At 43.2% G+C, this 27,431-nt stretch overlaps 1 protein-coding gene and 1 pseudogene across 3 annotated transcripts in view; both read right to left on the reverse strand.

Moving 5' to 3' along the window:
* Window positions 1-27,431, reverse strand: part of Pdss2 (decaprenyl diphosphate synthase subunit 2) — a 229,543-nt gene that overhangs the window by 25,389 nt on the left and 176,723 nt on the right. For 2 of the 3 annotated variants that reach the window (XM_048425159.3, XM_048425160.3), the window contains exons 5-7: window positions 26,455-26,628; window positions 25,205-25,336; window positions 6,917-6,949 (exon numbers count right to left, since the gene is read on the reverse strand). In XM_048425159.3, coding sequence (XP_048281116.3) covers window positions 6,917-6,949; window positions 25,205-25,336; window positions 26,455-26,628 — 339 coding nt within the window. The remainder of the gene's footprint in view (window positions 1-6,916; window positions 6,950-25,204; window positions 25,337-26,454; window positions 26,629-27,431) is intronic. The other variant, XM_048425161.3, reaches the window with a different exon arrangement.
* Window positions 16,281-16,789, reverse strand: LOC125394356 (putative ribosome biogenesis protein RLP24 pseudogene; annotated as a pseudogene).

Consider the following 27,431-nt stretch of genomic DNA (forward strand, 5'->3'; position numbering starts at 1 on the left):
GAGAGATGACTCTGGAGTTAAGAAAATATTCTGCTCTTCCCCAGGGCCTGAGCTCAGTTCTCAACATCCACTTTGGGTGGCTTACAACCTCCTGTAGTTCAGTGTCAGAATATCTGATACTCTCTTCTGGCTTCCATGGGGAGTAAGCACCCATATGGCACACATACATGCAGGTAAAAGATAACACACATAAAATAAAATAAATAAACTTAAAAACCCAAAACAACAACAACAAACAGGGTCAGTGGATAAAATGCCATCCTGACAACCTGAATTTAATCTCTAGGTCCTACCAAAGAAGGAGAGAGCTCATTTCTCTGAGTTCCATGTAGGTGTGCACCATACACACACCTGCACTCTCACACATACCTCTCAGAAACAAAGAATAAAACCAGAAACCTTTTCAAAAAGTGAAAAGAAACCCACTTTTGTATTGAGTCACAGGCCAAATGCATAATGAAGCTGAGATGTGTGTAACAGGAACCGTCCTAACCAGCCTTTATGTCTGAATTAGCACAAATGTCAAGGGCCGTTTAAGGCACACTCTTGGGCACTCGGCAAAGAATGAACAGAAGGCAAACTCCAGAGTGCTTCAATGTCTGGTTTTGATCAAGTGAGTTTTGCCAAAGTCTGTATAGCTAAAGCAATGATTTAAAAGAAATCGGGAACAAGTCTGTGTCTCCGTGATGGAGATATTTAAACAAGCCATCTTGAAAATGTTAAAAAATTAAAATTGTAGAAAGTCGAACCATAGGTGCCATGTTTTGCCTGAAGTGGTAAAAATACCATCTGCCTCAGTCTTTTAGCAGCATGCTTATTTCAAGTAGCAGTCGGCCCAACTACAGGCATACGCTCAGCTCCAGCTGGGGAAAATACACAGACGTTTGTAGATGTTTTTCTAAGTAAAAGTAGTCAACATATTCGTTTTCTTTTAGACACGTAGAGTAGTTGCCATAGCAAACCAAGTGTGAATGTGGTCTGAGAGGCTCTGTTCCAGACCTAGCACTACCCAGGGTCTGAGAGGCTCTGTAGTTCAGGAGGTGGCAGGCACTCTTCCATCTAGCCCCGAGCAGAATCAGCAGTGCTGATGGACAGGGAGGAGCCTGAGAGCTAACCATCCAGTGATACATGGTCACTAACTATCCCACAGCACTGCGTACAAGACTAATCTTGGCACTAGCTACTTGGTCACAATTCAGTTTTGGTAAGACATCACATCTCACAAACTCCTTTTAGGAGTCTTCTCTTTCTTTCTTTCTTTTTAATTTTATGAGCATTGGTGTTTTGCCTGCATGTCTGTGTGAGAGTGTAGGATCCCCTGCAAATGGAGTTACAGACAGTTGTGAGCAGCCATGTGGGTGCTGGGAATTGAACCAGGTCATCTGGAAGAGCAGTCAGTGTTCTTAAATGCGGAGCCATCTCTCTAGTCCCCCCTTTCTGGAATCTTTACTGTACAAGTAAGACAGAGCTTTTGTCTTCAACTAACACTCCAGAACTGCCACCCTTGCCCATCTACCTTAGAAAGAAGGACTTAATGAATGAAAATTTGCTGGGTACTTATCTTAAGAAGAAAATCACCATGGCAGCATAAAACATTCATATCCAAGATCCACTGCAACCAGAACTCAATTAAAAAGTAACAGAGGGCTGGGCGGTGGTGGTGTATGCCTTTAATTCCAGCACTTGGCAGGCATAGACAGGTAGATCTCTGTGAGTTTGAGGCCAGTCAGGTCTACAAGAGCTAGTTCCAGGATAGGCTCCAAAGCTACAGAGAAACCCTGTCTCAAAAAAGGAAAAAAAAAAGAAGAAGAAGAAGAAAAAGAAAGTAAAGGAAAGCCAGGTATGGTGGCACATGCCTGTAATTCTAGCAGTTAGAAAGCTGAGGCAGGAGGCTGAGGAATTTTAGGTCAGTTGGGTTACACAGTGAAATCCTGTTACAAAGCTAAATACATGCTCAAATGAAAAAGAAAAAGAAACTTAATATCTTATCGAGTGAATGTGAAAGGCATTCTGAAAAATCATGCTGGACTGATTTAAAAATGATCACCTTTTCCAGCCCTCCCTTCCATCCTCCTCATCTCTGACTGAATTTGAGTGATGGGGTATAAAGCTAGCATGAACAACTGAAATTAATTTTTTATGGTTTTCTGAAACTTATTTTTTTCTTTTTGGATAAAATTAGGCTCTTGGGAATGAAGAAAATTTCAGCAGCAAATAAGTTTCAGCACACTCTCCTGAAATGGCTGCTGAGTTCTTCAAATCCCATCTTATAGATAATCCTATCAGGGAACCCCACGCCACCAGCCATGCTGCCTGCATTAGCTAGAGTGAACATCAATCAATAGCAATAAGACCACACCAAGCAGAACAGGGAGGCGGAGACTTGAAGTCCGCACATTCGTGCTCCCCCAAGCCCCACAGTGCACATCACCACAAACTACACCTTTGACCATCTATCACCCTAGAGAGAAGGACAAAATTTCCCTCCTCCCCCTGTAATACTCGGGCTTACGTTTGTGTCAGGATGACAAGGTCTGGAATCCCTCCAGTTCACCTTTGTTTTGCCTTTAACTGTCACAGCAGCACTAGAAAGTCAGGGAGCACTTTTTGTCGGCTGAGAAATACAAGTGACCAGGCTCTGGGAAAGGCAACTGAGGCAAGCAGGGGATGGGCTGTATTCTACATCAGTATCCTCTTACATTTCTGAGCCTCCAGTTGTGGCCATCGCACTAACACACACACACACACACACACACACACACACACACACACACACACACACAATGAAGCATGGGGAGGCCAGGGCAGACAGGCTGCTGCTTTCAGAACATTCTCATTCTACTGGGAAGTGATCATCTTAGATCAGGATGATGCTAAGGAAGAGAGGAGTGTCTACTCTACAGGGAGGCTTGAGTCAGGGAACTTGTGATGTCAGCCTGTGGACTCTTGTTCATGTGGTCCTCAAGGGATTAGCACAGCAAAGTACAAGGTAATTAAGTGTTTCACACCAGGTTCTGCAGTAAGTTGGTAGTTGGTAGTATAGCCACTGCTTGGTCTAGAGATGCCTTTTCTTCCTTCCTTCCTTCCTTCCTTCCTTCCTTCCTTCCTTCCTTCCTTCCTTCCTTCCTTCCTTCCTCTTTTTCTTTTTTGAGATAAGGTCTTACTATATGTATCCCTAGCTGGTGTAGAACTCATTATGTAGGCCAAACTGGCTCAAACTTGCAAAGATTCAAACTGTGCCTCCCTCATGCTGGGATTAGAGGTGTGCACCACCACAACCGGCCTGTCAAAGTGCTTCTTTGATAAGAAATTCTATGAGGCTGGAGAGATGGGTCAGCAGTTAAGAGCATAATGGTCTGCGCTTCCAGAGAACCCAGGTTCAATTCCCAGCACCCTCATGGCAGCTCTCAACTCCAGTTCTAGGGGATCTGGTACCCTCACATTGACACCAATGTACATAAAAATAAATAAAAATTAAAAAAACAAACAAAATGTATTAAGTCCTTAAGTCACAAATAATCTTCAGTGCTCAATAGTCATTTCTCCTTCCCTTCTGATTCATGCTTCTTGCTTTCATCACCTTTAGTAAAACCCATCCTTTATCTTCAAACTAGTTTGCTTTGCTTGCTTACCTCTGCGCTGAGATGAAAAGCCCTGGACCAGCTTTCTCCTGCAGTTTACTTCTTCCTGCCTTACTTCAAAGTGTCCTCTATTTCTGCATGGGCTCCATTCACTCAGTACGAAGCAGCAAGTGTTAGGAACCAGAGGCCAAACACCAACACCAACAAACAAAAACCAACCAACTAAATACCTCCCCCAAAACCAAACAAAGACAAACCAAAGCCAGCACTGTCCCTGCCCTAGAAGAGCTCATGATCTCATCATGGGCAACAGAGAAGACACAATGAGAGATGTACACTGTCAAAGATTGAGGGAAATATCTAATCCAGCCTGTAAAAGTGCAGAGACCTCCTTATAGACGATGATCCTAAAATTTACATTATAGGAGGGACAGAAGAAGCCAGAAACAGGGAGAAGCATCTTCCAAGCACAGCAGACAGTATGACATAAGACAGAGAAAACTAAGCCAGGCCTATGATGCAAGCCTATAATTCCAGCTACTTGGGAGGCTGAGGCTAATAGTGCAAATTCAAGGCCAGTCTGGGTCACAGTGAAACTCTCTCAAAATAAAAAGTAAGAAGAGGAGCTGGAGATGTGGCTAAGTGGTAGAGGGCTTGTCTAGTGTGAGTGAGGCCCTAGGTTCGATCCCCAGGAACAAAACAGGACAGAACAAAAGACACAGAGAACAAACAGTATGCAGTTGTGATTTGGTGCTGCCAGGGAGATGAAAGGTGATGGAGTTTTTCTAGAGATGGGTTACACAACCTTACACATGCCTGCCCGGCAAGCTCTGACCATCCTGCAGACAGTGTGGAGCCATCAGGGGGTTTGAAGGAGCACACTAAGACTGTGGCACTGAGGTTTAGACAGTCTACCCCGCAATGGGTCTATGCTGACAAAAGAGAGAGACAGTCCAGGTGATAGGATTTTCAGTGGTTCAGATGAGGAGATATGAGCCCAAGCAAGGGGAAAAGGCAGGATATGAGAAAATACAGAATTTGGCACTGGTTTGATCTAGTAAAACCACATAGTAATATGGGTGCAGTTTCTCCCATGATTGACTTACGGTAGGATGAGAGTGCCAGCAGGACAGATAAGTAAAGTGGACTAAGGTGGACCACCGAGCATGAGTTGGGCCCTGCTGAAAACCATGGCTGCTGGCTGCTCAAAAAACACCATTTAAGTGTTTGGTGGCAGGACTTCCTAAAAGAGCTGCAGTATTTGCTCTAATGCTGAGTCAGGAAGCCTCTCTTAAGGGAGACACAGAGCCCACCCGAGAAAATGCTGCTATCAGGCAAATGGATAGAGCTAGAAAACATCATATTGAGTGAGGTAACCCAGACACAGAAAGACAATTATCATATGTACTCACTCATAAGTGGCTTTTAAACACAAAGCAAAGAAAACCAGCCTACAAATCACATCCCAGAGAATCTAGACAACAATGAGGACCCTAAGAGAGACTTGCATGGATCTAATCTGCATGGGAAGTAGAAAAAGACAAGATCTCCTGAGTAAATTGGAATCATGGGGACCATGGGAGAGGGTTGAAGGGGAGGGGAGAGGCAAGGGGGGAGCAGAGAAAAATGTAGAGCTCAATAAAATCAATAAAACATACTAAAAATAAATAAAAAGAAAACACTGCTACCAAGAAGCCATGCTTAACTCTGTTTTCTTGTGTTTAGAATTCCTTCCCAAGCTTTCTCAGGTTTTATGTGGATGTCATTGCCCCACACTGGTGCCATTTGTATATGGAGGTTTCTGTCCTGCCCAGTTTCTTAGCCTTTCAGGTCCAAAGAAAGACACAGAGGCCTACATTAATTATAAACAATTTGGCCTTTTAGCTCAGGCTTATTATTAACTAGTTCTTACAACTTAAATTAACCCACAATTCTTGTCTCTGTTTAGCCACATGCTAAACAGTGAGTCATTCTCATCTTGATTCCTCTGTATCTGATTCGTGACTGCAGATTGAGACTTTCTTCTTCCCAGAATTCTCCTAGTCTGGTAGCCCCACCTACACTTCCTGCCTGGCTACTAGCCAATCAGCATTGGTTATTAAACCAATACAAGTGACAAATCTTTATAGGGTACAAGAACATTATCCCACAGCATGCTATGTCCAGCATGGTACACAGTTCACTTCCTATTGCCTATGGATCAAGATGTAGAACTCTCAGCTCCTTCTCTAGTACCATGCCTGCCTGTATGCAGTCATGCTTCTTGTCATGATGATAATGGACTAAATTTCTGAAGCTATAAGTAAACCCCAGTTAAATGTTTTCCTTTATAAGAGTTGCTGTGGTCATGCAGTCTCTTCATAGCAATACAACCCCATGTAGGACAGTGAGACATATCATAATACAATATGCTTTTTGTGTATGCTTTCAAAAGCTCCACAGGTGGTGTGGAACTTGTGCTCATACAAGTTCCAGGCTACACAACATGTCACTGGTTGTATGGTTTGAATGTGCCCCCAACTTGGTTCCCCATTTGATATGCTGATGATTTTTGGAGGAGGAACTTTAGGGTGCAATCAGGACCAGGTGAGGTTGTAAAGGCAGGGCCCTCATGATGCATTAGAGGAGATACTTAGCTAGCATGCCTGCTGCTTCTAACCATTTAATGCCCTCCATCTATGAAGAGCTGGTTCTTTCCTTCTATCATGTGGGTTTTGGGGATTTGATTTAACTCAAATCACCAGGCTTGGCTTTGATCTGCTTGGCTGCAAGCACCTTTACCTGCTGAGCCATCTTGCTGGCCCTCACTGTTTTATTCCCAATATCTAACACACTGTATGGAATAAATACACACATTGTTGAATGAATCTTATTTTATCTGCTAATGGCAATCTCACAGCTTTAAACATCATGATTCTTTATAACTTATTTATTTAAATTAAAAAAGTGACATTATTTCTTAAGTGTATGGGTGTTTTGCTTGCATGTATATTTTTATACCATGTATGTGAGAGAGAAGAGGGTGTTGTATTCTTTGGGACTGGAGTTACAAATGGCTATGTGCCATGATTTGGGTACTGGCAATCAAATCCATTTATTTATTTATTTAATTATTTATTTATTTATTTTTGAGGCAGGGTCTCACTATGTAGCTCTGGCTGGAATGGCAATCTCTTTGTAGATGAGGCTAGCCTAAACTTACAGAGATCTGATTGCTTTTGCCTCTAGAGTGCTAGGATTAAAAGTCAGTACCACCATGTCCAGTCATAATGCTTCTTTTTTGACCTTTTAGATATAAATGTGACCAACTGTAAAGCAGATGGTAGTATGCATACCTTGGTGTAGTTTAATCTTCCTTTTTCTTGAGCCTAAAAGAGAAAAGAAGAAAATAATTTGTTAGTTCTGTTTCCCCCCTCCTTTAGGAATATTCTAGTGTTTTGTGTTTTTGTAACCCCCTCTCCTTTTCGACGCATGGTTTTGGAGCCCAGAGCCTACCCTGGAACTCATTCTGTAGACCAGGCTGGCCTTGAACTCAGAGATCTGTCTGTCTCTGCCTCCTGAGTGCTTGAATTAAAGGTGTGCGCCACCACCGCCTGGAGTGTTTTGTTTCTTAAAGGATAAAATTCATGGGGCTGGAAAAATAGCGTACTGGTTAAGAGCATCACTGCTCTTTCAGAGTACACAAGTTTGGTTCCCGCATCCATGTCAGGAGGTCCTCAGCCACTTGTAACTGCAGTTCCAGGGGCAGCAGATGCGTCTAGTCTCAGCAGCCACCTGCACTCACATGCACATACTCGCCCCACAATTAAAAGTAGTAGAAATATTAAAAAATAAAATTCAGTTCCTTTTCCCCAAACCTCCTGTTTTATTTAATATATTGAACCATATACATATTCATATAGCCAGTGATTTCTCTTTCTATATATTCATATATATGTACATCTGAAGAGTTCTTTCAACTTTTGTTTGAAATTTATACATATACAAACATAAACACACATGCACACATTACATGCATATGCCTACAGCATTCTCTCTCTCTCCTTTGTCCCTGCAGTCATATGTGGTGGCTAGAGGTTGATATTAATATGTCTTCTTCAATTGCATTAATTACTTCTCTACCTTACATATTTTTTGAGATAGGGTCTCGCTGTGTAGTCCTGACTAGCCTGGAACTTGCTATGTATACCAGGCTAATCTTAACCTCACAGAAATCTGTTGATCTCTCCTGAATGCTAGATTGAAAGGCATGTACCACCATGCCTGGACACATTACTTTCTTTTTGACTGGAGAGCAAGTTCTCAGGGTGCATCTGTCTCAGCTCCCCAGTGCTGGGGTTCCAGACACGTGGTGCCACACCCATCTTTTACACGTGTCAGGGATTCAAACTCAGGTCCTCATGATTACATCACAGTTTATTCAGCGGCATATCCTAGCCCTGTTTATAAAATTTTTTAAAAGTAAAAATTGAAAGAGCAGGACTCTAAGCACATGTACACTCCATCTGGATTTGTCATGACTCTTCACTGGACAGGCTTCAGCGCAGGTTGAGCATTCATAGGCTATTTCAGATATAGCCATACGGCAGACATCAAACCAAAACCTAAACCTACATATTCAAGTCTTCCCAATTGTCCCATGAAATATCCCTCTAGAACTTAAGCTCCACAAGGGTCAGGAAAGTGCTTCTCCTTGCTCACTAGATTAGTGTCTGGGTGAATGAGTGGATGTTTTCCTATTTAACTGTGTTGCTCGTGTACTATCTATTGCAGAGACTGACCTAGTGTACCGCCTCTAGGGAAGTTAGATGAGTTAATATACAGCTAACAAACAGTCCTTACCAATGCCCTACAAATGTGTGTGAGCATGTGGGTGTACATGGGCATTCTGCACATATGTGGAGGTCAGAGCGAAGGAGGCTGTCTTCTGACTGTTCCCCAACTTACTGACTTGTGTACACGGGCATTCTGCACATATGTGGAGGTCAGAGCGAAGGAGGCTATCTTCTGACTGTTCCCCACCTTACTGACTTGCTACAGGGTCTCTCACTCGGCCAGAAGCTCTCATTTCTGACGAGACTCGCTGGACAGTGAGCTCTTGGGACGCACCTGTCTTTGCCTCTTAACACTTGGGTTGCAGGCATGTGCAGGCATGTAGACTTCTTTATGCAGATGTCTGGTATCTGAACTCAGGGTCCCAGACTCTTATGCTTGTACAAAGCAAGTGCTCTTATCCACTGAGCCATCCTACTAGCTCCAAGAAAGTTCTACCCATATTGTCCAATGTCATTTTCATTTCTATTTACAGGTAGATAATAGGGAATCTAAACTAGCAACCTTTCAAAACAACCTCAAAGGCTCTGTTAACATAGAACAAAGGATGGAAGCAGGAATGATCAAGAAGCACTAACTAATTAAAGGCTTCCAACTCGGACTGCCAGATGGGGCTCCATGGGTAAGGGCGCTTAGCGCCAAGCCTGATGACCTGAGTTGATTTTCGAGACCCTCACGGTAGAAAGAGAACTGAGACCTACAAACTGTCCTTTCATACACACGCACACACACACACACACACACACACACACACACACACACAAAGAAAAAAAAGAATTCCCCTTTGAAGAAGTTGAAGAGGTGCAAAGAAGGGCCAGTGAGGTGGTGTAGCAAGTGAAAATCCTGTCAATCCGGTTCTGTCTCCAGAAGCCCCATGATGAAGGGAGGGAACTGACTCCCAAAAATCAAAACTGAAACAAAAGCCTGGGGATGGCAACATGGCTCATTGAGTAAAGACACTTGTCACCAAGCTCGGTGACCAGAGTTTGATCCCTGGGACCCGCATGGTGGAAGGAGAGAATCAGCACCCTCAACTTGTCTCCTGACTGCCACGTGAGTACACACAAAACAAACACCAGAGCAAAGAGACTAGCACGGAACGAGGTGACCACCAGAGGCTTCACCCAGCCTTGGGTGGGAGCGCTGGTTCCTGAGGACAGCAAATTCTCTAAGGTCTTAATTCCAATCACTCTAGAAGACCTGTGACTTCTTTGGAAGATAGATGTGTTGGGAGACTTCTAGAAAATATGGCTTCTAGGCCCTAACTGGATTTAGAATGGAAGAATACTAGACCAGGCTGGTGAGATGGCTCAGGGGGTAACGGTGCCTGCTGCCAAGCCTGGTAATCTGAATTCCACCCATTGTATGGTGGGATGAGAGGACCGACTCCCACGAGCTGTTCTCTGACCAGCACATGTCGGCCTCCACACGTGCATGCTCTGGGCACACAGATACTCAGACATACACATTAAGTAAGCAAATATAAAAATTAAAAAAAATACTGGATGATTAGTAGTTCCCAATTCTGGGCTCTCTCAGATTCTGGACTGGTGTTTTTAGAATCCCCAAGGTAGCTTGTGAAAAGCAGATATTCCAGTTCCCTATCTGAGAGACACTGATTTGTCTGAGAACACTGGCCTGCTCTATGTCTAGCATCCTTCCTGATTACGCTGCTTCTTGCATCCGTGTTAACTGAGAGTTCTGTTCAGTTCTGTTCACTAGTCTCTGTTCAGCTAGTGGACTCCTCAGGTCCCGAGGAGAATACAGTGTGTAACCCCCTTCTCCGTGGACTCCTTAGGTCCTGAGGGAATGCAGTGTGTAACCCCCCCTTCTCCGTGGACTCCTTAGGTCCTGAGGGAATGCAGTGTGTAACTCCCCTTCTCCGTGGACTCCTTAGGTCCCGAGGAGAACGCAGTGTATAACCCCCTTCTCGACATCTGCCACTTGTCATGTGCATTTCCATCAGAGCAAGATACTGTTAAAATAACTTTTTCACTGGGGCCCAAAACAGGCTAACGTAAAACAATGCTGTGATCCAGCTCCAGTCTGGCATCTCCCCCTGCCATAGCGCTCATCTCTCAACCCCTGTGAATTCTACCCTGCACTCCCTGGGGGCTTCATTAGGAGGGTCTTTGGAAGGGATTCACTCATCTCTTTGTCTGCAGGGGTGCTTTTCAATCCAGGTCATGAGCAGAAAAAGTAATTTTTCCCAGTCTTTAACAGTTCACAGAAAATGTGGAGTTTGAACCTTGTTTTATCTTTTAAAAATACGAAAACAGACAAGAACACGCTCAGGGCTGCCAGCACAGGGGAACTCCTCCGACAGCCTTATGAGCACTGCAAAACAACGCTGCTGACAAAAGCTCCGCCAGGGTTCTGATCCGGAGGGTGCAGAAAGGGATTCACCCCAAGAGGTTATGCTCAGTCCACGTGGACCACGGCAGACAGATTCATGCCTGTTGATAAGTAATGGAGGCACAGTGCAGCTTCTGCTTTTTGTAAGTCAGGTAACAAAGAGGGATGAGATGACATAAATGAACTGTTTCCAATTTCCAGTTACTATTGTCTACACTTTGAAAGCTGCATATTGGAACACTTTTTTCTTTTAAATTTTTTATTCATTTTACATACCAACCCCAGTTCCCCCTTCCTCCCTGCCTCCTGTCCCCCTCTTGCCACCCCCTATCCACTCCTTAGAAAGGGTAAAGCCTCCCATGGAGAGTCAACAAAGCCTGGCACATCAAGTTGAGGTAGGACCAAATTCCTCCCCCATGCATCAAGGCTGAACTGAGCAAGACATCCAACCATAGGGAATGGGCTCCAAAAAGCCAACTCATGCACCAGGCATAGATCCTGGCCCTGCTGCCGTGGTTCCACAAATAGATCAAGCTACACAACTGTCACCCACATGCAAAGGGCCTAGTCTGATCATATGCAGGCTCCCCAGCTGTAGACCCAGAGTTCATGAACTGCCACGAGCTCAGGTCAGATGTCTCGGCGGTTTTCCCCATCATGATCTGTTGTGGGACAATGGTTTGTACCCTGTCAAATTGTATTTGAATATAACGCTGATTGGCCAGTAGCCAGACAGGAAGTATAGGTGGGACAACCATGCAGGAAGTAGAGGCAGGGCGATGAGAACAGGAGAATTCTGGGAAGAGAAAAGCTTGGTCTGCAGTTGTGAACCAGCCACAGAAGAAGCAAGATGTGACTGCCTCACCAAATCAGGTACTGAGCCACGTGGCTAACACAGACAAGAATAATGGGCTAATATAAGTTATAAGAGTTAATAAGAAACCTGAGCTAATAGGCCAATCACTTTATAACTAATGTAGACCTCTGTGCATTTCTTTGAGGTTGAACGGCTGCAGGACTGGGCGGGACAAAAAAAAAAAAAAAACAAAAAACAAAACCTCAGTCAACAATGATCTGGACCCCACTTTGCTCAAATAATCCCTCATCCCTCTCTTTGACTAGGCTCCACTGCTTGACTGTGCATCTCTATATCTGCTTCCATCAGTTGCTGGATGAAAGTTCTATGATGACAATTAAGGTAGTTACCAATCCAATTATAGGAGAAGGCCAGTTCAAGCACCCTCTCTACTACTGCTAGGCGTCTTAGCTTGGGTCATTCTTATAGATTCCTGGGAATTTCCCTAGCACCAGGTTTCTCTCTAACCCTGTAATGGCTCCCTCTATCAAGATATCTCTCTTTCATTGCTCTCCCTCTGTCTGCTGTAGGAAATCCTATAGCCAGTAGTTACCCGTTCATCATCTGTCCCTCTCCCAACTCAATTACCCTGTTCCCTCATGTTCTTATTCCCCATCCTTTCCCTCTACTGTGCCTCCCCCCAGTTTACCCAAAAGATCTCATCTAATTCCCCTTCCCAGGGTGATCCATGAATCCCTCTTAGGGTCCTAGCTTCTCTGGAGCTGTGGACTGTAGCCTGGTTATCCTTTGCTTTACATCTAGTGTCCACTATGAGTGAGAACATACTGGGTTTGTCTTTCTGGGTCTGGGTTACTTCACGCAGGATGATTTTTTTCTAGTTCCATCCATTTGCCTGCAAATTTCATGATGTCATTGTTTTTCACAGTTGAGCTAATATTCCATTGTGTAAAGGTATCACATTTACTTTATCCATTCTTCAGTTGAGGGGCATCTAGGTTGTTTCCAGGTTCTGGTCATTACAAATAATACTGCTATGAGCATAGTTGAGCAAGTGTCCTTGTGGTATGAGTGTACATCTTTGGATATAAGCTCAAGAGTGGTACTGCTGGGGGGACACTGTTTTTAAACGTACAAAAACTAATATTCCACAGTGGGGGCAGAGAGGACTGAGAGAGACGGATCATCTCTACCTATCAGGCTATTTTCCCAAATGTTATCAGTGATGTCTTACTTTGTATCTTACGCTGGCCTTGAATTCACAGCAATCCTCTTAAAGCTTTTCAACTGCCGGTATTCTAGGCCTGCAGTGCTGGGGACTGAACCCAGGGCTTCATGAATCACAGACAAACTAACTAAGCCACATCCCTAGCCCAAAGGGTATCCTTTTAAACCTTCAGGAAAAACTCTCTCCTCTCCAGCTTTTTCTCCTATATTGATGAAGATCCTATCTAGGACCTCTCTTGAAATAGGCAACTGCTCTGTCACTTAGCTTGACCTCCAGCGCCCCCCCCACAACCTTTCTGTTATCATTCACCCATCTTTACTGACTTAGCAGCACACTCACTACCTTTGAATGTCTGTCTTTCTCTTGGTGATCATTTGCTATTTGGGATTAAGTTAGTTACTGTATTGGTGACTAAAACAAAAGTGTTGTAAGTTCAAAGCCAAGCTGAGCTACAGTATGAACAGTTTTGCTCACAAAAATTATAGTGTTAGTCATTTATTTTAAATTTTTTACTTATGTTTACTTATTTTTATGTCCTTATATAGGCATGTATATATGTGTGCTTGACTGTATGTATCATCAGTGCAGTACCCATACAGGCCAGAAGCGGGTGTCAGGTCCTCAGAACTGAAGTTACAGGCCACTGTAAGCAGCTGATAGAGGTGCTAGTGACTGACCTGGACCTCTGCAAAAGCAGAGTGTACTCCTAATGCCGAGAATCTCTCTAGTCCCTGATGTTCATCCTAGTATTTCAGCATTCACCTTCTAAGAACACAGCCTTCTCCTGTATAACCACAAAGCTCTCACCACCTCCACCAAGTCTGTCATTCACTATATGTGATATTTATGTTATACTTACATAAATATATTAAAATTTACTTGTATTTTATGTGGATGGGTGTTTTGCCTGCATGTATGTGCACAAATGTATGGAGCCCATGGAGACCAGGCAGGGAGGCGCATCCCCTAGAACTGGCATTATGGATGGTTGTGAGCTGCCATGTGGGTGTTGGAGACTGAACCTAGGAGGGTTCTATGTAAGGGCAGCAAGTCCTCTTAGCTGCTGAGCCATCTCCCCAACTCCTCATATTATTACAGCCTTATGCTTTATTTTTTCAGACAGTGGACAGTAGACAAGATAATTACACATGTGACTTCTTTTTCCTACATAATGAAGTTACCTATCAGTCTGTCTCTATAGTACTGATGCTAGTTATGTCCACTGTTCCCCTTGGGTTCTCTAAGTCATCTGTAAGCTCCAAGTCCCTGCAACTGTTTGCTTCTCAACTCATCATACAACCATCTAGCTATTATTCTATCCATCCACCCTTCCTTCCTTCCTTCCTTCCTTCCTTCCTTCCTTCCTTCCTTCCTCCCTCCCTCCCTCCCTTCCTTCCATCCATCTATTGAGGCAGGGTCTCACTCTGTAGCGCAGGCTGACCACATATCTACATATCTGTGACCCTCCTGGCTCTGCCTCCAGAGTATCTATCATCAATTACTTTAATTGGTCACTGATGACTCTTTGTAGTAGTCACCTGCTCCTCAATGTCACAAAACAACATATGGAAGGCTTCCAGTTCGAGGGCGCATAGTCCACCATGATGGGGGAAGGAATAGCAGCAAGTATAAGGGAAGCAGTCAAGAAGCAGAGAGATGAACACTGGGCCCAGCTTGATTCCCCTTTTTCACTCGGCCCAGGATTTCCACCCATGGACTGCTGCCACACACAGTTGGGTGGCTCTTTCTACAACCTAATCAAGCAACTCCCTCACAGACATGCCCAGACGTCTGTTTCCATGATGAGTCTAAATCCCATCAAGTAGACAATCAAGATTAATCATACATTCTTGTTTGACTATAAAAATAACCATGTTTAAAAAGTTTTCTGCTTTCATACTGGCAGAAACATCAACTATCACTGGGTCTTTTATAGAAAACAAAACCAGTTTTGTTTTGTTTTTTGAGACAAGACTTCATTTTGTAGCACAGGCTGACCTCAAACTTGTGGCAACCCTCCTGCCTCAGCCTCCTGCCTTGTACAGAGAAAACAGATCTTCCTGAAAACCAAGTCCCTGTGCATCTGCATTGAGAGAAACAGAGAGGGAAAGTGAAGTGCATAGTTAAAAAGCAGGTCCAGAGGACTCAGAGCAAAGGGGGAAGCACACCTCCACCTTCCTCCAGAATGGTCTGGATACAGCGTGAGACAGAAACTGGCCAGGTCCATTTGCCATGAAGTTGGAGCAGCTCAGTGTTTTGGCTAAGCAGAAGGATGCTTTCTGCTGCCAGGCTTTCCAGTCACAAAGCTCGAAAAGCAGCTGAACCCAGGGAAAACCTCTCCATGCTGCCCCAACCATTTTTGCCTATCAATAATGCTGCATGGGAGGCATCTGACAAGGAAGTCATTCTCAGAGCAGAACTGCTGGACAACGTACTGAACCGTCCTTTCATCTGGGAAAGCTGACCTGTAACAGCAGGGAAATGTCAATGCTGGCCGGAGCAGCTCTTCATCATCTCTTCCTCTGGTCTGCTGGCAAGTGATACACAAATGGAAAGCATGGGGACCAGCTCGTAAAAGAGAAGGAAGGGGCCTGTTTCTTTCATTTAATAAATCTTTCTGCTTAGAGGTCTTAATTATCCTTTGTAACCTCATTTCTGGTGCTTCTGGAGAATCTTGGGGAGACACAAATTTAAAGTTGCCCAGTTTGGCCAGGAGAAAGCAAACAAACAAAAATCTACTGTTGCTTCAGAATAGCCATGAGCAAGAAACCAGGCTAACCGCAGAGGTGGTTTTGCCCAGCAGAAGATCCCAAGACAGTGGCCATCAATTTGTAGGGTGCACTTCAAGCACACTATGTTGAGAATCCAACAGACTGGCTTTTCCACTTACATTCCTCTTCCTGCTACCCAACCTTGGCATCCCGGTTGGCTATGCCTCTCCCATCTCACATCTGCAGGCTCCTCACAGCTTATAGTTTTAGCTCTGATGCATTTTTCTTGGAACTTCCTTAACTCCCCACTTTCATAGGCAGTCCTCTGTTTTGGACTTTCCACCATCAACAGGGCCCTCAAAGTATCTTCACTGGTCTCTCTCTCTCTCTCTCTCTCTCTCTCTCTCTCTCTTTCTCTCTTGCAAGGAAAATATTACTTTATTACAAATTTCACACTAGCATGATAGTCAGTGCAGAAATGTTGCCTGGTGCCATTAAGCAACGACTCAACCCTGTGATGCCCAGGGTTCACACCTTCATCTACACACAAACTTTCGTGTTTCTGTGATCTTAACACAGTGAAGCAGAACATTGAGTTGAGACCTAACACCCGTGATGGACACTTTTATAGGCTGCACTGTAGAGAGAAGCACGTGAGTCACCTTTGCCTGGGGGACATTATGTAACCAACCAATAACTTAGGGATGGACAGTCTCCACTGGCTTCCAGTGTGCGCAGGGCTGGCTGCAGGTGGCACCATTAGGAAGCACCCTCCATGTCCACATCCTCCTGTAACTGCTGTACCATTTTTTTCCTCCAGCTGCTTTCCTTTGCCTGCAAGAGGAGCCTGGATAAGATGGATGTTCTGTTTGACTTCTTTGATATCCTGAACCTTCTGTAGCTCTTTGTTTTTTTCAACCTGTTCATTATAAACTTAGCCTGCCGTTTCTGTTTGATCTCTTCAACCCTCTTCATTGCATCAATAGTTTTATTCCATAGCTCTCGCTGGTATTTCACAGGTTCATTTCTATGTTTTTCAAATTCAAATGAGTTGTCCACCGTGAGCTCCTTGCCAGCAGCCTTCCGGAAGGCTTTAGTCCACCTGACCTTGTGTGGGTTCCGCTTCATCTTGAAGTTCCTATGACACTTGGATTTGCAAAATCTGAACACCTTGCAGTCGTTGTGGAAGAACTTCATGCTGTGGCCAGGGTAGATCGACCCAGAATAGAAATAACATTTCTCGATCCTCATGTTGACTCCGCATGGGCCCCACCTTCCAGGCACCGAGCTTAAAAGGAAGTGATCTCTACATTGGTCTCTTAACTTGCTCCTCCAATCCCATCAATGTAACCATTCCCATCTTCATAATCAAGCTCTCTCCAGGAGCTATATCCCATGCCACCATTCCCAAAGCCCTGTCCCAACTTACAACTGGACACAAGTTCTTCCTTCTGCCCACCCCCACCCCAGCAGTAATTACACTGATATTCTATTCACACATCTATACATTACAATCTCAGTACATTTCTCCCATCACCTCAATAAAACAGGGAACCTTAAGGCAAATTACTGCTGCACCCTCTATAGTCAGTCACTTTGTTCTCTGACAATACAACATATTAACACACACACAGACACTAGTTCACTAGTTGTGGTCATTTGTTTGGAGACAGGGTCTTTTTTTAAAAAAATACTTTCCATTTTTATTTTATGTGAATGAATGTATGTTTTGGTTGCATGTATGTCGGTGTCCCATATGTGTGTCTGGCACCCACAGAAGCCAGAAGAAGGCCCTGGAATTGTAAATGATTATGAACTGCCACAAGGGTGCTAGGAATTGAACCTGGGCTCTCTGGAAGAAAAGTCAGTGCTCTTAACCTCTGAGTCATCTCTCCAGTCCAAGTCAGGTTCTTGATAATGCAGCACAGGCTGGCCTCTAACTACAAATCTGCCTCTCTCTATTTCCTAAGAGATGGGATTCTTTTTTATTGCAATTTACTTACCTGGTTTTGAGACGGTCTCAATTAGCTCAAGCTGGCCTCAAACACCCATTTAGCTAAGGATGACCTTTGACTTGTGATCTTCCTATCTACACTTCCTGAGTGCTAGGATTACAGGTGTGCACCACCATGCCTATTTGTATGTGGTGCTGGGGATTGAACCCAGAGCCTTGTACATGCTAGGCAAGTACCCTAACAACCGAGCTGCATCTCTAGCTGATGGTGGGATTACTTAAGGCATATTTCAATTCAGAAGATATCCAGTCATAATCTAAGGTCACTCAAATAGTTCTTTCAAATGTTCACAACATTACTTCCTTAGAAATGCTTCAAAATAACACAGGAATGATGGTCTAATCTTTTAACCTAGCACTTGGGAGGCCGAGGCAAATATGATCAGGAATTCAAGATCATTTTAGGAGGTAGCCTGAGATTCATCAGACCCTGTCTCAATCAATCATACACACATTCCTCCCTTCAGCAAGAAATGATTCAAAGTATCTAAAACAACTAGAAGAATTTCACATATGCAATTTGTGAGAACTCTTTCATTTAAGAAACTATGTATTATTTTTATGCACAGTGTACTTATCTAGCAGTCTTTGTTGTCCTTTTTGAATAAAAAGTAACAGAGGGCCGGGTGGTTGTGCCACACACCTTTAATTTCATCACTTGGGAGGCAGAGGCAGGTTGATCTCTATGAGTTCCAGGCCAGCCTGGTCTACAAGAGTTAGTTCCAGGACAGGCTCTAAAGTTCGAAAAAAAAAAAAAAAAGTCACAGAGGCTCTCCACGGACAAGTGAGTTACAGCTCAGCAGCAGCAGTGTGGAATCTGCTTAAGGTATTTTATGGCTGGTTATGACAGTGTCAGGGTGCTGCAAGCCTAAGGGACATTTCAGTACTTTCAGGAACAGCTGAGAATATAATCATAATTCCTATTTCTTCAGGTGACTTATAATGGCAGCAGAAAACTAGCGGGATCATTAAAAATAAAGCTTGCTGACCTGCAATAGCCCCTGGTTGCCCCGAGAGAGTCAGGGCATTGCGGTTCTCCGAAGGATTCACTTCTTTTATTAGAGTGAAATGAAAACCGAGTAATGACTTTACCTCCCCAGGTGAATCACCCATTCACTAACTGCATTTTCACCTGATCATTATTTTTCAGCAACTACAAATTTAAATTTAAAATTAAGGTAGTGAGGGATGTGTTGAATTTAGTATGGAGACAGTGCTCAACAGCTACTCAGCTGTTACGGGGCCCAGTTTCCGTTCCCGACTGTCTCCTGAGGAAGGGTGTCTATGCTCGGGGCTTAGGGGCTGACAGCCCAGCATCTAATCAAGACAGCTGCTGCAGAGCTTTGCGGGAGCAGAGCCTGAGATGACATTGAAGGTGTTGTTCTAGCTTCACAGTGCTGCCAAACAGGCACTAAGAGAAAGCGGGCTTGCGTCCGTATCCAGTCGCTAGTCCTCCCTCTCCGCACAGAAAATCAAAGAGTAGTTACAACACCAACCTGCTGGAGCAGAGCAGAAAGTAGCTTTACATGTGGTAAGGAGATATCTCATGGGTCTTCCAACATCAGGAACAAGATTTCCTTTCCAGAGGAATTTCTTCTAGATTTATTTATTGGATGTGGATGAGTGCACCCTTTGTGTCTAAAGCCTGCAGAGAGGTTTGAAGGGTGTCAGGGTCCCCTGGAGCCGGAGTCACAGACACTGAATCATCGTGGAGGTGAGGGAACCAGAGCGGGGTCCTTGGCAAGAGCCACAGTGCTCTCGACTTCGGCCGCCCTACCAGCCCCCTTCTCTTCTGAAACGGCATCACTACAGCTCTGCCTGCACTGGGACTATGTAGACTCACTGGGACTTTGAGCTCAGAGATCCATTTCCCTCTGTCTCCTGAGTGCTGGTTTGAAAGGCATGTGCCACTACACCTGACATTTCAATTGTTATTGGGGGGCACATCAAGTGTGGTGAGAAGACAATGGAGAGGAGTGCCTTCTCTTCCACCCTGACATCTCAGGGATGGCGCTCGGGTCCCTAGGCCTGTCCACAGATGTCTCTAGTGCTGAATCGTCTCACCGGTCCTGGTTTAAGTTTTAAATAGAGACGTATCCTTTTCTTGTATTGCCTCTCTTAAGAAATCTGCGTTTCAGATTAATTTGAGAACAAAACATAGTTTATAAATGACCCAGTTCAATGACATACATTTACAGAAAATAATAAAAGGATATAAGAGAATGTGATCACAGTTACACAGTGCTGCAGAGACCACATCAGAGCCCAGGCCTAACTCACGTCCTCTACGGGCACCTTACTTCTACCAATTTGACTCCATTTGACAGAACAGGCTGTCACCAACAGCGTTACCCAGAGACAACCAAATGTAAATACATGCCTGTACACAGACACTCTGGACAAGTACCAGTGCCAGGGTTAGGAGTCATTAGTAAGTGAGTTTGCTATTCTTCTTCAGGATCTTACAGTCAAATTCAAAACTGGAGGGAGACTGGATCACAGAAATAATGGAAGAGTAAATCACATGAACAAACTGGAGATTATTGAGTAACCCTCTCTGAGATTTAGTTATGCTACATAGATGGTGTGTACTATCTCTGAGTTATTCATGGAACCAGATCGTTATCTTAATGAGGTTCACGCAAACATGTTACCACAATCTAGGTGGCTAGGATAACTCAAGGAAAGAGTCTGTAGTCTGAAGAATGAGGTTCGCACATAGTCAGAAACTAATTGCTTAGAGTGAGTCTCTTTCTCTTTACTGCGGTTTTTTTCTTCACAACTCAGGAAAGCTTGTGAACAGACAATAAGCCAGTCTTTCCGATGGGATGAGGACTGAGCAGTGTCCACTTGGTCCCTGGGGCAGAGGTGGAAACTGCTTGCATCATCTCGGTGCTTACCAGCCTCCACACCAGCTCCGCTTGAGTTGAGTGGATGCTCAGGAAACATGCTTTTCCACATCATTTCCCTCTAAACCCCAAATCAGTATGGGGATAAATACTTGGGTTTTAGGACATTTCATCAACTATTTGGGTGTTTCTGGACCACTCTTGTGTAGATTCACAACCATGCATGTCTGCAAAAACCCTGAGTGTTGATTTGCTTTCCCCATAATCCATATCTATGTTACGGCTTCATAAATATCTCTAATTCCAAGGGGGAGCTGCTGGCTTTCATTTAACTTATTCAGTGCATCTTTCAACCAAAATGTAAATTTGCAACGTATTCTAATGCAACCCAATTAGAGTTAGTAGTGCCATCTGCATACATATATTCAGTTCAGCTGTCAAAATAACCTCACGTACAACCTCAGCTGTGTGACAGTCCACTGCCTCCTACTTCACGCAGTCTTTTCATACATTTGTTTGTTTGAGGCAGGGTCTCATGACCACAGACTCCTGAACCTCTTGTTTCTATGCTGGGATTTCAGGTATAAGCCAACATATCCATCTCACAAATTTTTTAAATGGGTCAATTTTAATTTTCTTTCTTTTACAATTAATATTTTAGTATGTTTTGCCCACATCTCTGAAAGGTATTTTTTATGACTGAGGTCTAAAAGTGAAATTAAATTATAGTTTTAAAACAGAAATAAAGAGAATAGTATTTAAAAGTCATGCAGTATAAAACTCTTTTTAAAAAAAGGTTCAGCACCTTGCAGACCCTAAGTCTTTCTCTTTAGTCTTTTCTTCTATTTTCAAATATTGCTTTTTCCTGATTTTAAAATTTTAGACATTATCCATTGATACATGAAAGAAATACTTAAATCTTTTGCATGTTCAAACACTTCCCCCTACCTTCCTCCTATTCAATCATACTGTTTGGTTAGTCCATATTCTAACTGGTGCTGGATGATGCTTGTGAAGTTCATTCCTTTGTGATTTTAGACTGCAGCAAGCCCCACAAAAGCCCCTCAAATGCCCCTCAGTGTGCAAGAAGGCCATGTGTGTTTCGCTTGTTCCCTGGGGAACTGCTGCAGTATACTCCCTGGCTACAGGTAAGGACAATGAGATTGAGGTGGTTCAAAGACACTGCAAAGGCCAGCTAATGGCAAGGGAGTTCTGATAAAGATAAAGAAATGTGACACTAATATGCAGTGCAGAATGAGCAGGCACCCACACAATAGCCCTTGCAGGTGTTCACCTGAGCAAGGCGCTTATCGCTAGGCTAAAACTGGACAAAGGCCAGAGCAAACTCCTGAAGGCAGAGCTAAGTCTCAACAAGTCAGGAGAGAAAGGCAAACATAAGGAAGAACTTGGTGAGGAAGGCAAGCATGACTGGGACCAGCGTGCAGTGCGGGCTGACTGCAGATATCCACATCATGTGTTCTGTGGAACTCTGCATGATATCTCTCGAATGCTTCTCATTTTCCTCTCATTTTGGCTCAATGAATCTACTCTTACAATTTCAGTTAATAATTTTTGAATGAAAATTGAAAATGTTTCCTAACTCTAAATGGTATTTGCATCATTTCATAAACAAAATCCATTTCTTATAAAATATTCAGGACTTAAATTTTTATGCTATATAAATATTAGTCTAAGCCATATGGAACATAGTGATTACATTTCCTTTCTTATGCATTTTTAATTTTTCTCTGCAGATAGGCCAATAATTGCTTCATTTTATTCCATGTGTGGCTGTTTTATTTATTAATTATCATGTAGTTCTGGGGATTGAACCGAGGGTCTCACACATGCTAGCCAGCACTTTAAAACCTAACTCACCTCCATCTCTTCTAATTTTTACTTTTTATTTTGAAATAGGGCCTCATTAAATTGCTCAGCTTGGCTTTGAATTCACTCTGTAATTCAGGCAGGACTTGAACCTGGGGATCTGTCTGCTTCAGTCTTCTCAGGAACTGTGATTCCAGGCTTGGCAAAGCATGCCATTCAATTTCATGGACACTCTTCTCTGGGGGAGGAGAGTCTTTGAGACAGGGTTTCTCTGTGTAGCCCTGGTTATCCTGGAACTTGCTCTATAGACCAGGATAGTCTTAAACTCACAGAGATACCCTGCCTCTGCCTCCAAAGTGCTGGGTTTAAAGGGGTGTGCCACCACTGCCTGGCTGGACACTTATACAGAATGGTGAGGGAGGCCTTTGGAACTAGATGGTTATGAGGTCCCCTGTGGGTGCTGGGAACTGAACCGGGTCTGTGCAATAGCAGCAAGCACCCCGAAACACTGGGTTATCTTTCTAACCCTCAGATTGAATTTCTTTACAGACAGCGTCTCATATGTAGTCCAGGCTGGTCTCAAACTGGATAATGTAGTTGAGAAATGACTTTGAAGTCCTAATCCTCCTGCTCTCCCCACAAATGCTGGGGCTACAGGTGTGAACCATCTTGCCTGGCCATCTGTAATTCTCAATATGATCAAGCATATTAGGTAACTTATTAATTCCAGTTTTTACTCTTAGAGATACTTTTCCTGGGATAGGGCAGATAGCTCAGCAAGCATGAGGGCTGCAGCGTGGATCCCCAGAAAAGCTAGACGCAGGGACGTAATCTGTTATCCCAGTGCTCCTACAGGAAGATGGGAGCAGAGACAGGAGAGTCCCTAGGAGCTCACGGGTGAACAAAAAAGGGCCTACCTCAAACGTACTGTGAGCAAGGACTCACATCTGAGGCTGCCGTTTGGCATCCACATATGGGCTGTCACATATCCACATATGTGTGCACTGTCAGTGGCATACACAAACACTCTCACACACATGAACACACACACACACACACACACACACTTTAAAAAAGAGAGAAAAGAGAGGAATTCCTCCTGGAGCTATCTGTCCTCTTGTCTCAGTGATGCTTGCATGCATAGCTATGAGTCGAAGTCTTGCTAGCATGACACATAGGGAAGCATGCTACTGAGGGATTTGGACTGACCCTGCAGTGGATCTCCTTGGGATACTTCAATAGTTCCTTAATCTCTGTGTCTCAGACTCTTAATTGGAACAAAACTTGACATATGGTACAAGCTGCTATCGTAGGCCTTATTATGGTTCATGTCTGTGTCTCATCACCTACTTTTTAGACTTTTTAAAAAACATAATGCTGAGGCTGATTCCAGGGTTTTGCACATACCACTGAGCCATGTCTTCAGCCCCACCTCCTTGTCTTTGACAGAATATATTCCATACTCTCAGAAACAAGGATAGGGAAAGTAAGTTTCCTGACACTCTGTAGATCTTGAGTTTACAATGTTCATTCCTCATCCTAACGAGAGCAGGAAACACAGGGACAGGTCTCTATGCCCAGCTGTTTATTTGCCTATTCTAAGCTTGTTTTTATTTTTAATTCACTTTTATTTTATATATGAGTACTTCCTTGCATGTATGGCTGTGTATTACAAGTGTGCCTGGTGACCCCAGAGGCCAGAAGAGGGCATCAAATCCTCTGCAACTAAAGTTAGAGAGGTTGTAAGCTGCCAAGTGGGTGAACAGAACTGAACCCGGGTCCTCTAAAGCGCAACAAGTGCTCCTATCCATTGAGCTATGTCTCCAACCCCACAATTAAATAAATCTACAATATTTTTATGTTTTATAATCGAATTTCTTGTTCAAGGTTTGTCCTTTCTCATATACTACCTGGTCAGTTTCTTGGGTTTAATATTGTGCTAAGGGTATTATTAATAGTGTGTCTAAATTGTCCTCACATTGTCTCTATTTCCTCTAAGTTCCCTTTTGCCAGTTTGATCTAGACTGTCTTTACTGGTGGGGTGTTTTCTCCATGCCTTGTGGTCTGTTCTACATTTTTCTCCAGGGTGAGGCAGCTAGTCACGGGCCATGCTGAGGCTGGTCACTGGAGATGACTGTTGATGAGTATGGAATGTTTACTGAGTGGTCCCTGAACTGCCCCTCCACCCCCGCCAGGCCTTTCTTTGGGGTTTGACAGTTCCCTAAGAATGAACTCTTCCAGTCTTCTCTGGTGAATATGAGGGATTTTAAGGTGGCTGCTAGCATTTCGATAGTCACTACATGAGGAGGATTAGGAGAGGGAAAATTCTGTCTTCAGAATGCAGATCCTCACTGAGGCGCTCTGTTGTAAGGCTGCCACCCCTGTATTCCCACCCTCAGCTGTGCTTGTCACCCTTCCTACATCTACAGACTCAGTATGACAATGACAACTACAGCCATTTAGTTAAATAAATCCCAGGAGACTCTGGATGAAAAGGCAGGAAGCTTTTTTTTAACCAGAGTTTCTGTACTAAGAGAAACCAAATAGTCCCTCTACTGTGCCATCCCCAGTCCACACCCCTTCATTCTTCCCACTCCACCATGCTCCCCCACCCTCCTGGCTTTGATGTCTCAGAATGGGTGTTCAAGGCCCAAGTTTGTTTTAAAATAACCCAATGAGCTGACAGACGGAGCTCCTGTTACTGTGAGTGTGCACTGGTGTCCACAGATGGGAAACTGCCGTCAGTCAAAGGGTGGTAGTACTGCCATGCCCAATTTCTGGAGCTGCTAGGAAAACTCCCTAAGTTAATCAGCATTCACAACAGGCACTAGTGCTGTGCTGCGGTATCTATGCACTCGAACCTAGGATAACACGCCCGTGTGGCCTCCATAGGAATCCACCTGCAAAGAAAACAGGCTTCCACCGTGCACTAGGTATTGTGCTCTAAGATCAACTACATACCAAGGGTATCAAAAATAGGATTTCAACTTACCTCACCAATCTGCTTAATCCACAAATCTCTTCCAAGAAACTCCTGATGTAGGACTACAGGTGCCGAGTTTAGGTCAAAAGTCTTAGAGTCACTGGTCTTATCTTTAATAAAAGGCTGAAGGTCAGAATTTATCTAGAAGGAGCAGTTAGAGGAGCTACATGAGTACAATGTATTGATTCAGGATATCAGTTACAGTGTTTCCATGCATTGTATTAGGATTTAATGAGTATCAACATTCTGGATGACTGAGCAACTATCTTTAAAATTCTTTTGGATTTAATTTTCATAATGTGTATGCCTCTGGTGATGAATCTAGGACCTGAGTGTAAGCAGTCACTGCCATCAAGCTACATCCTCAGCCCCTTCTTCTTTAAGTTAAATGTAGAGACTTAAATAAACACATAATGAATATAACTAGTTTATAAAGGAACCCAAGTTTCAATGAAATGTGAAAAATTCATCCGGGATTAACACATATAAACACACACACACAAATACATACACAGACACAAAGACATGAGTACACAAGACACACACAAACATGTATGTACTCCTGCCTTGTATGAATTAAGTAACAACTGAAAGCATGTAACTGAAATTTTGGGAGTATTATTATTATTATTATTATTATTATTATTATTAATTGAGACCGAGTCTTTCTATTATGTAATTCTGGCTGCTCTAGGTAACTGAAAATGTAAAATTAGATTAAGGCAACCAAAATGCAGCAGGTTTAGTGAAATTTATATCTCATACATCTTTGAAAAGAATGGTATTCCGCCCTTCTAGGTTCTCCTACTCTTGGGAGTGCTCTTACTTTTTCTTAATAAATCTATGCTCCAGTTTTGACAAAAAATTTAATCACATATTAAAATTAAAGCTTTCAATTTTATTCAGTACAATTTTTATGAACTTTTCACAACTTGTTTAACATAATGATTTATGAGGGAACTATAGCAAAAATAAAAAAATAGTGCACACTGCACAGAAATAATATTTCATGTTATTTAATAATTTTAAGCAGTTACTTCAAGAATTCTTTCAGGTAGTAAGAAAACATAAACATCAAAATTACATAGAATTTGCCAATTATACCGCTTATATAACCACCACTTTCTCTGACTGACATATTTTTCATACACAATAAGCATTTTTCAAGATAGAAAAGCAGCTTATCAAGTGCCAGCAGTTTTCTGGCACTTATCATATTTATCATACTTCAGTGTGCAGAACTTAGGGTGTACAAATACCTTATGACTCATGGCCATGTGCTTCCCATACTGAAATGCCATGTCCTGGACCTCAGCACCGTGCTTCGCTAATTCCATTGCAGCCTGGCAGCTCTTCGCTAGCAAGGCACAATGGGACAGAAAAGTCTGCTCCTTCCAAGTTGACATTCCAATATCATCTGTGATACAATGTTCCTAAAAATGTAAAAAGGCCAAGATGAAAATAGCTTTAGACAAACTGAACTGTGTTTTTGAAGGATAAAAGCCTCAAGAGCCAGGCAGGCCTGGAGGTGTACAGTTGCAATCTTTGTAACTGAGAGGCCGAGGCAGCCTGTAAACTTCAGGCTAGAGCTACCCTGTTTTAGGAAAAACAACATTGTAAGGAACAACTCCAAACACTACTGCTTCTGTAACAAGCCAGAATGGAAGCAGCTGAGCCCCGGCTCTAGCCACCAAGAGTAGTGCACTGGGTGACGGTTTCACTGTGGAAATGAAGAAAAGGTGAGGGAAACGGTAAAGCACTTTTTAAAATTTTGAGCTTGAGAACGTCTATAAAATATACACTACCATTTAAAACAAACACATAGGGATTTAGACATCTAAATTGACTTCTGCTTATATGCGCTATCAGTTCTTGAATATCACTTAGCGTTCTGAAACATGAGGATCCTACTGCATCCAACTTAGGTAAAAATAGTAAGGGCATAAAGAAGACAGTGTACGCCGGGAAAACTAAACTTACTACAAACAAGAAGATTATTGAATATAGGAGCAGAGGACATAATTAATAATTAACATAATCAACTATAAAACCAATCAGAAAGTATTATAGGCAAGGTCTTTTATTCTATTATATACACACAAATTTAAAAAAATAGAGCCGAGCATAGTGTCACACACCTGTGAAGGCAGAAGAATCAAGAGTTCAAGGCCAACCTGGACCACATGAGACCGTTTCAGCCACCAAGCCCAAATAATACACCATCTAAAGGCTATGA

The sequence above is a fragment of the Myodes glareolus genome, chromosome 1 (assembly GCF_982192425.1).
Source record: "Myodes glareolus chromosome 1, mMyoGla1.1, whole genome shotgun sequence".
Lineage (NCBI taxonomy): Eukaryota > Metazoa > Chordata > Mammalia > Rodentia > Cricetidae > Myodes > Myodes glareolus.